Source organism: Gorilla gorilla, chromosome 6 (genome assembly GCF_029281585.2).
Source record: "Gorilla gorilla gorilla isolate KB3781 chromosome 6, NHGRI_mGorGor1-v2.1_pri, whole genome shotgun sequence".
Taxonomy (NCBI): domain Eukaryota; kingdom Metazoa; phylum Chordata; class Mammalia; order Primates; family Hominidae; genus Gorilla; species Gorilla gorilla.
In genome coordinates this window covers 86,449,069-86,462,388 of record NC_073230.2, presented here as the reverse complement: position 1 = coordinate 86,462,388, position 13,320 = coordinate 86,449,069, and the positions used below count along the sequence as shown (strand labels likewise).

The window sequence follows — 13,320 nt, the reverse complement described above, 5'->3', positions numbered from 1 at the left end:
TGAGTCACTATCTCTGCTTTCTGTAGCTTGCTCACCAAGCTCCTCTTATGCCAGATTCAGTGCCTTGTAAAAAAAGAAAAAAAAAATTAATTCACATAGATCACTTTTTAAATGTAACACCTTACTATTGCTGTCAAAACTGGATGGATGGTACTGTGCAGTGGGGCTTTTAAAATATGCAAATTACCCATTTTCAATTGTCCTGGTCCTGCAGGCTGCAGGGTCCTTGGAAGCGAGGTTTTTGTCTGATTTCTCCCTTATCCCCAAGACACAGAGTAGGTGCTTTAAAAATGTGTGAGTAGGCTGGATGCGGTGACTCATGCCTGTAATCCCAGCACTTTGGGAGGCAGAGGTGGGTGGTTCGCTGGAGCCCAGGAGTTTGAGACCAGTCTGGGCAACATAGCAAGACCCCATCTCTCTACAAAATATACAAAAATTAGCCAGGCGTGGTGGCACACACCTGTGGTCCCAGCTACTTTGGGTCATACATTGGCAAGGAGGCTAAAGTGGGAGGGTCTCTGAAGCCCAGGAGGTCGAGACTGCAGTGAACCATGATCACACCACTGCATTCCAGCTGGAGCAACAGAGCGAGACCCCGTCTCAAAAAAAATTAAAATGAGAGTGAAATGACGCAGGAATGACGGTAGGCTGCAATTCAGAATCACGTGGTGTTGGCAGATAGCAGGATGGGTAGGAAGGTCGAGGTTTTCCCCTCCTGATCCTTGCACCATCTGTGTGACTTTAACCAAGTCACGTTGCCTGTCTGAGCCTCTGTTTTCTCACCTGGGATGTAGGATGTAAATTTCCACCCCAGGGGCCATTGGGAGAATTGAATGAAGCCACATGCAGACGCCCTCAACTCGCTGCTCCATTCACGCCTGGTATGAAATGTGTTTTGGTTCCCTTCCACAATCCTATGAGTGGATCAGCTTTTTGTGACTCATCGTTAAGTCTTCAAGATTCACGCATGTCGATATGTGGGTTGTAGAAAAACTGTGCCTGGGAAGGCAGGCACAGTCACTCTGTCACTAACGCACACTTGGGCGCAGGGTGCAGGCACCACCAGCTGTACAGGGGCTGTTTAGAATATGGCCCATCCACCTAGCTCCGGCTGTGTGTCTCGGGGCACCGTATCTTTTTTTTTTTGTTTTTTGAGACAGAGTCTCACTCTGTTGCCCAGGCTGGAATGCAATGACACGATCTCAGCTCACTGCAACCGCCACCTCCCAGGTTCAAGCAATTCCCCTGTCTCAGCTTCCCGAGTAGCTGGGCACGCGCCTGGCTAATTTTTGTATTTTTAGTAGAGATGGGGTTTCACCATGTTGGCCAGGCTGGTCTCAAACTCCTGACTTAAGGTGATCTGCCCACCTCAGCCTCCCAAAGTGCTGGGATTACAGGCATGAGCCACTGCACCTGGCCAGGGCACCATATTTTACCTGTGTAAAATGTGGGAAGTGACTAGGCACAGTGGCTCACACCTGTAATTCAGCACTTTTGGAGGCCAGGGTGAGAAGATCACTCGAGGCCAAGAGTTTAAGGACCAACCTGGGTAACATAGCAAAACCCTGTCTCTATTTTTTAAAGTTTAAAAAAAGTTTAATGTTTTAAAAAAGATAAATGCATCATACAGGATGTGGCCTTTTGAGTCTGTCGCCAGCGTCCCTGTCATGTGTCAGGCATTGTGGGAGAAATAGCACTCAGTCATAAGATTTATGTTGACTGTAGGTCTTTATAGAAACAAATACATTTGACCAGGTGCAGTGGCTCACCCTGTCAGGGTGGCGAGGGTGAGGGGACCCTCTGTGCAGCAGGGAGAGTTGGCTTCCTATAGGATTCACTGTCTGTCCTAACAGAACAAAAGTATGGTCAATAGAAAAGAAACATTACTTCTCCTTTCCAAACATTAGCAGATGGAGCCCTGTGATTAAAACAATACTCTCTGAAACAACAAGGCTTTGCTCTGTTCCATGCAATTAAAAATAATAATTAAAAAAAGAAAAAAAGGGCCAGGCGCGGTGGCTCACACCTGTAATCCCAGCACTTTGGGAGGCCAAGGTGGGCCGGTCATCTAAGGTCAGGAGTTGGAGACCAGCCTGGCCAACATGGTGAAACCCCGTCTTTACTAAAAATACAAAAATTAGCTGGGCTTGGTGGCATGAACCTGTAATCCCAGCTACTCGGGAGGCAGAGGCAGGAGAATCGTTTGAACCCGGGAGGCGGAAGTTGCAGTGAGATCGTGCCACTGCACTCCAGCCTGGGCAACAGAGGGAGACTCTGTCTCAAAAAAGAGAAAAAGAAAAGAATGACTTTCTTCCCAACATGATGTTCTGAGCTCGTGGATTCACGGTGTCTCCAACGCGTCTGTTTGCTGTGGCATCTCTCCATGCCTGTGCAAAAAACATGTACTCAATCCTGTTTCTTTGACCTGAGACCGTAGCCACAACTGTGCATGCGGATGTCTGTTGGCGAGTAAACTATCTCCCAGGAAGAGCGTGCAGCTTCCAGCTGTCTTCTACATTTTATTTATTTATTTATTTATTTATTTATTTATTTAGAGACAGAGTCTCACTCTGTCCCCAAGGCTGGAGTGCCATGGCACGATCTCAGCTCACTGCAACCTCCACCTCCCCCATTCAAGCGATTCTCCTGCCTCTGCCTCCCCAGTAGCTGGGATTACAGGCACCCGCCACCACGCCTGGCTGGTTTTTGTATTTTTAGTAGGGAGGGGGTTTCACCACGTTGGCCAGGCTGGTCTCGAACTCCTGTCTTCCAAGTGATCTGCCCGCCTCAGCCTCCCAAAGGTCTTCTGCATTTTAGACTCAGACTGAGAGTGGAGAGACAGATATAAGCCACCTCCAGCAACAAGCCGCCACGTGTCACTTTCACACGCCTGGACCTCTCAGGGCTCGGACAGGGCTTTGATCTCAGGGGGCCTGCCTTTGTCTGTAGTCACAGCCTGGAGCACAGAGGGACACCTGTAACAGTAGTGAGCGCCCCTGTTTAGTTCTCCTGGGGGTTCATGATGGCACAAATCCACGCCACTGGCTTGCAAGGCGCGCTGGAAGAAAGAACTGTACAGCCTCTGAGTTTCGTGGTGGCTCTGCCTCCGCCAGCACCCAGAACAAAACAGGGAGGTGCCACAGCAGCCGGCACCACACTCGGTTTATTAGCCAGGCAGCCATGATGTTGACCTTGCTGTGGGTTAAAGGACACAAAACCTGAAGAGAAATCTGTTTATCATTTGGGAAATTCATGCCATCCTTGACAGTATCTGGTGAGCAAGATGGATGATCTGCCAGGCCGGCCCCTCGCATGGGTGAATCACGCCATCCTTACGGTACGGTTCCTCTGCCGGCTTCAGACACAAAAATAACATTTGCGGGGTTTTATATCCAGTTCTCTGGTGACCCGGGGGGTGAGCAGAGAGAAGAAATCTGATTTGTAAGATTCACATTGCCCTAAAGATTTATACGGACCATTTCTGCCTCTTACACTTGTCTCTTCTACATCTTTCAAAAACCGGTTTGGCATGTGTTTTTCTCTTTGTAACCTGATTTCCCAGGTCAAGGACACAGCCTTATGCGATGGCGGAAGTTTGTGCCGGTTCAGGACGATAAACGGGTTGATCGCTTAAGTTGCAAATGTTTTATTTGAGGTCTTGCTCTTTCTAGGTATGAATACAAAATATTCCTTGTAGTTGGAATGTATTTATGGCAGGTTAGTGTATCCTGGATACAGTATGTCCAGAAAAGGACTCTTGAGATAAACGGTAAATTGAAGTTAAGTTGCTGCTCTATGCTACATTTTCTTTTCAGCCAGGTAACAAGTATTTTGGGCTATCTACTATGGTGCTGATGTTGACTGAGTGACCTGCTAGGGCCCAAGGGAGAAGCAGCAAGAGTAAGACCCTTGGCCAGGCACAGTGGCTCCTGCCTGTAAACCCAGCACTTTGGGAGGCCAAGAAGGGAGGATCACTTGAGGCCAGGAGTTCAGCCTAGGCAACATAGCAAGACCTCATCTCTACAAAATAAAAAATTAGACAGGTGTAGTGGTGCATGTCTGCAGTCCCAGCTACTTGCAAGGCTGAGGTGGGAGGATTGCTTGAGCACAGGATTTGGAATCAGCCAGGGCAACCTAGCAAGACCCCATCTCCACAAAAAAAAATTTTACAAGACCCTGGGAGCAGAGAGCATGGCCTGGGCCCTCTTACCTGGCACTGTGGGGTCTTACTCTGTGTCACCCTCAGTGGGCATCTGGGGAGAGATTGTGCCAAGACACTGAGCTGGGCCAGGGGCAGATTCTGCCTTGCAGGCAGGACCTCAGCCCGAAGCCACATCTTCCTCCAGGACAGTTTCTATCTGCAGAAATTAGGAAATGGTCTAAGTCTTTATCTCAGACATCCCGGAACTGGAATCCAGCCTCTTTTATCAGGTTTTATGGGCTGTTATCAGAGGCCAGAGGGATCACTCACCAACAGAGCCCAGCTGGCATTTCCCACTGGGCACCCACAGCGACCCCAACAAGGCAGAGGAGAGTGTAGACTCTGGCTTGTCCACACCAGCCCAGTCACTTCTGCTGTCGGTTACAGCATGGCTTATACCAGCAAAGAGCTCGGTTTTCAGAAGCAGGCAGGACCAGCAAGTCCCAAGGTTGGAGGTAGAGCTCTAAAATGGAAAATCTGGGGAAACAGGGTGCTCCTCCTCTCCTTGCCTCTCTCCGTCTTCCCCTAGAGTTGGGTGCTGTGGAGTTCTCTGCTCTTCACAACAAAAAAACAGCTGGGCATGGTGGTGTGCACCTGTGGTCCCAGCTCCTCAGGAGGCCAAGGCGGGAGGATCTCCTGAGCCCAGGAGGTTGAGGCTACAGTGAGCCGTGATTGCACCACTGCACTCCAGCCTGGGCCACAGAGCAAGACCCCATCTCTAAAAACATAAAAGTAAAAATAAACCAACCTAGGTCCTGAGACCCAGTGCTGGAGGACCAGAAGCTATAGCCTTATGTTTCCGCAGTTGTTGTTTTTTTTTCTTTTTTGAGATGGAGTCTCACTCTCACTCTGTCACCCAGGCTGGAGTGCAGTGGCACAATCTTGGCTCACTGCAACCTCCACCTCCTGGGTGCAAGTGATTTTCCTGCCTCAGCCTCCTGAGTAGCTGGGATTACAGGCGTGAGCCACCATGCCTGGCTGATTTTTGTATTTTTAGTAGAGATGGAGTTTCACCACGTTGGCCAGGCTGGTCTCGAACTCCTGACCTTAGATGATCCACTCGCCCAGCCACATTTCCTCTTAAGGGTCTTCATAACTGTGGTGACTACGTATTGTAGTCAGCCCTCATTTAAAACAATCTGTCTATGCTTTTTGTTCTGGAAAATATGGACAACATAACTACACAAGTTATGATCTAGCCAAAGTGCTTCTGAATTACCAAATTATGGGGTTTCATTAGAAGAAATCATGACAGCGATAACATGATTAATAGGAGTTTTTTAGCAGAATGCCCTCATGTTAAGCCTTCTGCAGCCTTTCTTTTAAACCCCTAGTTTTTCTCGCAGTGATGTTATTTTTGTTTTTTAATATGGAAGACTAGAGGTTACTCTCAGTCAAAAAAATATGAAACAGTTCACTAAGACCCACAGAAAACCCTACCGTCTGCTTCTCCTACAGAGCGTTTAATTAGTATTTCCTAGATAAGGAACGTAGATGGTCGTGGTGAAAGAGCTATTTTCAGGCACGGTTTCTCGTGTGCTTTAATTACAGAAAGCACTCCAAAGACCTCCGCCAGCTGCAGCCCTGCCCCTGAGTCCCCGATGAGTTCCAGTGAGTCAGTGAAGAGCCTGACCGAGCTGGTCCAGCAGCCCTGTCCCCCCATCGAGGCGAGCAAGGACGGCAAGCCACCAGAGCCCAGTGACCCGCCAGCATCCGACTCCCAGCCCACAACCCCGCTGCCTCTCTCCGGACACTCGGCCCTCAGCATCCAAGAATTAGTAGCCATGTCCCCGGAGCTGGACACCTACGGCATAACCAAGCGGGTGAAGGAGGTGCTGACGGACAACAACCTCGGTAGGTTCTCCTCTCGGCTGCTGAGTTAGGAGGTGGCAGAGAGTTTGCAGGAGGAGCAGGTGAAGGGCGGGCCCTAGGCCAAGCCAACCACAGAGTCTCAACTTGTGTAGGCACCCTTTGAGAACATGAAACGTCCTATAGTTGTGAACAGTAAGGAGCGTGCCGTCTGCAGGTCAGTCCCCACCTCCTCCCCACCCTGCACCCCCACGGGGACCAGTTAGAAGATGAGCATGGAGTCAGAGTGGACTCGGGAGGATCCACGCAGACTGTCTCTTTTTTTTCTTATTATTTTTTTTTTTTTGAGACAGTCTTGCTCTGTCACCCAGGCTGGAGTGCAGTGGCACAATCTCAGCTCACTGCAACCTCTGCCTCCCCGGTTCAAGTGACTGTCGTGCCCCAGCCTCCTGAGTAGCTGGGATTACAGGTACCTGCCACCACTCCTGGCTAATTTTTGTATTTTCAGTAGAGATGGGGTTTCACCATGTTGGCCAGGCTGGTCTCGAACTCTTGGCCTCAAGCAATCTGCTCACCTCAGCCTCCAAAATTCTTGGGATCACAGGATCCCAAGCCAGGCATGAGCCATCGTGCCTGGCTTAGATGTATCTCAATAGAGACAGTCTGAGTAAGTCCAGATTGCTTGAGGCCACAGTCTGAGATCAGCCTGGGCCACATAGCAAGACCCCATCTCTACAAAAAATTTTAAAATTAGCTGGACATGTTGATGTGCACCTGTAGTCCCAGCTACTCAGGAGCCTAAGGCAGGAGATCACTTGAGCCCAAGAGTTCGAGACCAGCCTAGGCAACATAGCAAGACCCCTTCTCTATAACAGATTTAAAAATTAGGCTGGGCATAGTGGCTCATGCCTGTAATCCCAGCACATTGGGAGTCCACAGCAGGAGGATCGCTTGAGTCCAGCCAGGAGTTCGAGACCAACCTGGGCAGCATGGCAAAACCCTATCTCTACAAAAAATATAAAAATTAGCCGGGTATGGTGGTGCACGCCTGTAGTTCAGCTACTAGGGAGGCTGAGGCAGGAGAATCGTTTGAACCCTGTAGTTTTAGGCTGCAGTGAGCTATGATCATGCCACTGTACTTCAGCCTGGACAAAACAGTGAGATTCTGTCTCAAAAAAAGAAAGAGGTAGACACCCATTACAGCCTGGCATCCTCGGGGCTCCAGAGCTGGGCAGCGTCCACCCGGCAGTGCCAGGATGGCTTAGTGGAAGGTCTGACGGACCCCGGTTCTCACTCTGCTCACTGAGTCCGTGATGCTGGCCAGGCTGCCTGCATTCTCAGATCCCCCTCCACGAAACTGGAATAACCACACCTGCCTGGGAGCAGTGAGTAGCAGCAATTTCTAGCACCAGGCCCGACTGGTAATAATAGTCATTGTTATTTTATCATTGCTGTTCCCACTGCCTTGCGAAGCCATCTCCATTTCACAGCCCACAGCTGGGGCGGGCAGCCTCTGGGGAACTCACTCCGTCACCCTGGCATCCCACCGTGCCTCAGACCTGGCCTCGGCCTGGCACATGCTCTAGCCCCCTGGGTGCTCGGCCTGGGTTGGTTGTCTGTGCTCTGTGTCACTGGTCATCAGCTGCTGTGGCTGTAAGAATGTTACGGTGTTTCATCTTTTTTTTTTTTTTTTTCTTTTGAGATGGAGCCTCACTCTGTCGCCCAGGCTGGAGTGCAGTGGCGCATCCTCAGCTTACTACAGCCTCTCGGCTCACTGAACGCCGGGTTCACGCGATTCTCCTGCCTCAGTCTCCCGAGTAGCTGGGATTACAGGCATCCGCCACCGCGCCCAGCTAATTTTTGTATTTTTAGTAGAGACAGGGTTTCACCACGTTGGCCAGGATGGTCTCGAACTCCTGACCTCAAGTGATCCACCCACCTCGGCCTCCCAAAACGCAGGGATTACAGGCATGAGCCACCACCTTGTCTGGCCTTTTTTTTTTTTTTTTTTTTTTTTTTGAGACAGAGTCCCACCGTCTCACTCAGGCTGGAGTGCAGTGGCACAATCGCGGCTCACTATAATCACTGCCTCCTGGGTTCAGGTGATTCTCCTGCCTCAGCCTCCCAAGTAGCTAGGATTACAGGTGCCCACCACCACGCCTGGCTAATTTTTGTATTTTCAGTAGAGACAGAGTTTCACCATGCTGCCAAGGCTGGTCTCGAATTGGCCTCTGGCCTCAGGTGATCCACCCACCTTGGCCTCCAAAAATGCTGGGATTACAGGCATGAGCCACCACGCCAGCCAAGCCTATTTTGTCATTTTAAACCACCGTGCTCCTCCAGTGTGGTGTTAACCAGGCAGGGTTCCCTGGTTTAGGCACGCGGAGATTGGAAACCCACCCTTTCTATCTTTATTTCCCAAGGGTGAAAGTCAGTTAAAGGGGCAGTGTTCTCTGCAGAGCATGTAAGCACAACCCTACCGAGTGGTTGCAGTTTGTCTGCTGCTCATGGAAAGGCCTTGTGTGTCTTTTCTTTCTCCCATGGGATGAGAAGAGAAGGGAGGCCAAGCACGGTGGCTCACTTGAGAATGACAGGTGGCCTGTAACCGTAGCACTTTGGGAGGCTGAGGCAGGTGGATCACCTGAGGCCAGGAGTTCGAGACCAGCCTGGGCAACACAGTGAGACCCCGTCTCTACAAAAAAAAAATTTTTTTAAATTATTATCCAGGCATGGTGGCACCCGCTGTAATCCCTGCTGCTTGGGAGGCTGAGGTGGGAGGATCACTTGAGTCCAGGAGGTTGAGGCAGCAGTGAGCCACGGTGGCATCACTGCACTCCAGCCTGGGCAACAGAGCAAGACACTATCTCAAAAAAAAAATTAAAAAAAAAAAAAGAACAGAGTAGCTGAGTTCCACTAAAGTTTGCTCAGTGATCTAACAGCCTGGAGGTTAGGCCAGCTTGTCCAGTGGAAGCCTCCCATCCCCATGTCTGTATGCAACAGACAAAACAGAATGAGAGAAAAAGTCATATCAATGAGACCTTATATAATTAAGTCAATTCATAAAAATAAAAATGTAGCTGTTGATTTGAAAAAATGGCTAATTCCCATATGTTCATCAGTTATTGAATCATGCAGGGATTCCTAGACTTGAGTCATCTCCCACTTCATAGCTCGTCACACATCCAAGGAAGCAGACCAGTTGCATCACTCCTGCCCACCTCCTTATAGGAAGTGGCATTTCGTGTAAATGTTGAAAATCAGATAGGGTCTAGCTCTGTTGCCCAGGCCGGAGTGCAGTGGCACGATCATAGCTCACTGCAGCCTTGAACTCCTGGGCTCAAGCAATCCTCCCACCTCAGCCTACTGAGTAGCTGGGACTACAGGCACACACCCCAAGCCCGGCTTTTTTTTTTTTTTTTTTTTGAGATGGAGTTTCGCTCTGTTGCCCAGGGTGGAGTGCAGTGGCGCGATCTTGGCTTACTGCAATCTCCGCCTCCCAGGTTCGCGCCATTCTCCTGCCTCAGCCTCCCAAGCAGCTGGGACTACAAGCGCCTGCCACCATGCCCGGCTAATTTTTTTGTATTTTTAGTAGAGACGGGGTTTCACCGTGTTAGCCAGGATGGTCTCAATCTCCTGACCTCGTGATCCGCCCGCCTCAACCTCCCAAAGTGCTGGGATTACAGGCGTGAGCCACTGCGCCCAGCCTTTTTTTTTTTTAAATAGAGATGGGGTTTCACCATATTGCCCAGGCTGGTCTCAAACTCCTAGGCTGAAGTTATCATCCATGCCACCATCATTGCTGGAGTTTTCCTTGATGTTGGTTTTACTGGGTGAAGGTTTGTAGCTTTCTTCAGGCTCTCAAATGGGTCTGTAGCCCCAAAACAATTAAAAGTCATGGCTAGGAAACATCTAGGAGTCATACAGATAATTTTCCAGGAATAATCATCTGATTTTTTTTTCCCCATTCAGCTGGGAGGCCTAAGCAAAGAGCAACTAGCTATTCATATATATTGCTTTCCCGAACATAGCAAGCTCCTTGAAATGAAAATAGATTCTTTTACCATGTTAGCATTAAGTAAAATTTTCTTTTTTTTTTTTTTTTTTTGAGATGGAGTCTCGCTCTGTCACCCAGGCTGTAGTGCAGTGGCATGATCTCGGCTCACTGCAAGCTCCGCCTCCCGGGTTCACGCCATTCTCCTGCCTCAGCCTCCCGAGTAGCTGGGACTACAGGGGCCCACCACCACGCCCAGCTAATTTTTTGTATTTTTAGTAGAGACGGGGTTTTACTGTGTGAGCCAGGATGGTCTCGATCTCCTGACCTCGTGATCTGCCCACCTTGGCCTTGCAAAGTGCTGGGATTACAGGCGTGAGCCACCACACCTGGCCAAAATTTTCTTATAACAACTAAAAAAAAAAAAAAATCATAAGGACTTGGGACATTTATAGGCTAAAGAGTTTGAAAAGCAGAGAAACACAGGTTTACAAAATCAGTAAATTTATCTTTAAGTTTTTTGTTTTGTTTTGTTTTGTTTTTTCTTTTTCTTTTTCTTTTTATCTTAAGTTTAAAATGACTAAGCCAGGCGTGGTGGTGCACACCTGTAATCCCAGCTACTCGGGATGCTGAGGTAGAACAATTGCTTGAGCCCAGGAGCTCGAGTCCAGCCTGGGCAATATAGCGAGACCCTGTTTCTTTAGGGAAAAAAATTAAAAAGACTGATAAGAAATTAATGTCTCAGCTTCCGTGCTTTCTAGGCAGTAAACTTTTACTTGGAGGCCCCCTTCTTAGAAGCCAGTGTGTGGTGTTTCTATTTCACAGAGAGGATGTAAGCCATAGAGAGAACAAGCCAGCCCTCTGTCGTCTCCCTGCCCCGGACGGGGAGAGGTGCCTTCTGTTCTGTACACTTTATGGGGTCAAACGCTGGCCCCTCTGATCCCAGTCTCCACTTCCACCTAATAAGTCCTGTTCATTCAAGTACTCCCGTCAGGCCATCCAGGTTATCACTGATCCTAATTTGTATCTTTACAAGCGGTGGCCCTCTAAACCAGCAGCGGAATGGCCCTCAGAGAAGTGAGCCTTTCTTTCTAAGCTCCTGACAAGCATTGCCAACTCAATGCGGCTGTGCTCTCCATAGCGAAATGCCCTCTGATCAGCCTGTGAAGCGGGCTGCCTGCCCCTGCCTGGGAGAAGAAAAGGTATCAGGAAAGGGGTTTTGATCCACTTCCAGTTACTTTATTTAGCAAAGGCAGCCTAGACTGCAAAAGCAGACTTTGGAATTGGAATCGGCCGGCCTCTCAGAAAAGCAGAGCTGGGCAGCTCCCTCTCCTCTGTCCTGCTGTGATTGTGGGTTGCCTGCCCCGTTTTCTCAGCAAGACCTGATAACCTTGCTAATCGTGGAAGGAGACGCAGGTTGCCCTCTGATTTGAGGTTGTACAAGAGAGGTCTCCTGTTTGCTGTTTGGCCTCCTGAGCTCTGGCTTAGAGATTTCACTGCCTCTGAGAAACACCACAGGTGTTAGCGTGACCTCAGCACATACAAAGCCTGAAGGCTTTTTTTTTTTTTCTTTTTTTTTTTTTTTTTTGAGACACGGTCTCTCTCTCTGTTGCCCAGGCTGGAGTGCAGTGGTGCAATCATAGCTCACTGCAGTCTCAACCTGCTGGGCTCAGGCAATCCTCCCATCTCAGCCTCCTAAGTAGCTGGAACTATAGGTACATGCCACCACGCCTAGCTAATTTTGTGTGTGTGTATTTTTGTAGAGACTGAATCTCACTGTGTTGCCCAGGCTGGTCTCAAACCCCTGGGCTCAAATGATCTTCCCGCTTCAGCCTCCCAAAGGGCCCTTCGGCCACCGCACCAGGCTGAAGGCTTAAGAGAAACGTCACTGGCCGCATGCGGTGACTCATGCCTATAATCCCAGCACTTTGGGAGGCTGATGGGAGTGGATCACCTGAGGTCAGGAGTTCAAGACCAGCCTGGCCAACATGGCGAAAACCCGTCTCTACTAAAAATACAAAAATTAGCCAGGCGTGGTGGCGAGCACCTGTAGTCCCAGGTACTCTGGAGGCTGAGACAGGAGAATTGCTTGAACCCGGGAGGCGGAGGTTGCAGTGAGCCGAGATTACACTACTGCGCTCCAGCCTGGGTGACAGAGCAAGACTCCATCTCAAAAAAATAATAATAATAAAGAGAAATGTCATTGGTTGTGTGTACGGAGAATACAAGAGCAATGCCAACTCCCTGGCCAATGGAGAGTATTAAAAGTCTGGTTGAAGATATATTTCTACCACGTGTTTGCTGCAAGCTAGGATGTCACCAGCCCAACCCTGAGCCTTTAAACTCCTGTGTCTGATTTTAACCTTGACACGTACTTGTCCCTTCAGATCCCTGGCTCTCGGTGACAATACCTGTCTTGCTTCTGTTTTCTCTCTAGGCCAGCGCTTATTTGGGGAGACCATCTTAGGGCTCACCCAAGGCTCTGTCTCTGACCTCCTTGCCCGCCCCAAACCCTGGCATAAGCTCAGTCTGAAAGGACGAGAGCCCTTCGTCCGGATGCAGCTGTGGCTGAACGATCCCAACAATGTGGAGAAGCTGATGGACATGAAACGGATGGAAAAGAAAGGTAAGTCTCCCTGCCCCGCCCGGGCCGGCTGCGTCCGCATTCATAGACAGGCTGTTTCTTTCAAATCTTTCACACACAGCTGATGAGGGACATTGACCCATGACCAAGGGACCAGAGGACAGGGCAAAAATATTTTTGGATGGTCATCAGCTAATGAGTACCTAAGAGGGCTGGAAAGATGTGTAACTTTTTCTCTCCAGCAGCCTGAATCTAAAGATTTTTTTAGCACTGGGAGCACTTTTAACCAAGGAGAGCGGAACAGCTCTGGGGGCGCTGCATTTGGTTTTTGTGTCGTGTGGATGGCTGATCGGGCTATCACAGCATTTACTGAGCATGTACCAGGTGGCTAGAGGCCTTCCTTTGTTATCAGAGAGAGAAATAAGAAATGCATTTTGTAGGCAGGGCACGGCGGCTCACGCCTGTAATCTCAGCACTTTGGGAGGCTGAGGCAGGCGGATCACTTGAGGTCAGGAGTTCAAGACCAGCCTGGCCAACATGGCAAAACCCCCTCACTACTGAAAAAAAAAAAAAAAAAAAAAAATAGCCAAGCTTGGTGGCGTGCGCCTCTGTAATCCCAACTACTTGGGAGGCTGAGGCACAAGAATCGCTTGAACCCTTCAGGCGGTGAACAGAGATTGAGCCACCGCACTCCAGTCTGGGTGACAGACCATGACCCTATCTCAAAGAAAAAAA

At 49.4% G+C, this 13,320-nt stretch overlaps 1 protein-coding gene across 14 annotated transcripts in view; it reads left to right on the top strand.

Moving 5' to 3' along the window:
• CUX1 (cut like homeobox 1) overlaps positions 1-13,320 on the top strand; it is a 466,860-nt gene that overhangs the window by 404,117 nt on the left and 49,423 nt on the right. For 11 of the 14 annotated variants that reach the window (XM_055392894.2, XM_055392893.2, XM_055392898.2 and 8 more), the window contains 2 exons: positions 5,753-6,055; positions 12,439-12,627. The exons of the other annotated variants lie outside the window; for them this stretch is intronic. In XM_055392894.2, the coding sequence (XP_055248869.1) occupies positions 5,753-6,055; positions 12,439-12,627 (492 nt within the window). The remainder of the gene's footprint in view (positions 1-5,752; positions 6,056-12,438; positions 12,628-13,320) is intronic. 14 annotated transcript variants of the gene reach the window in all.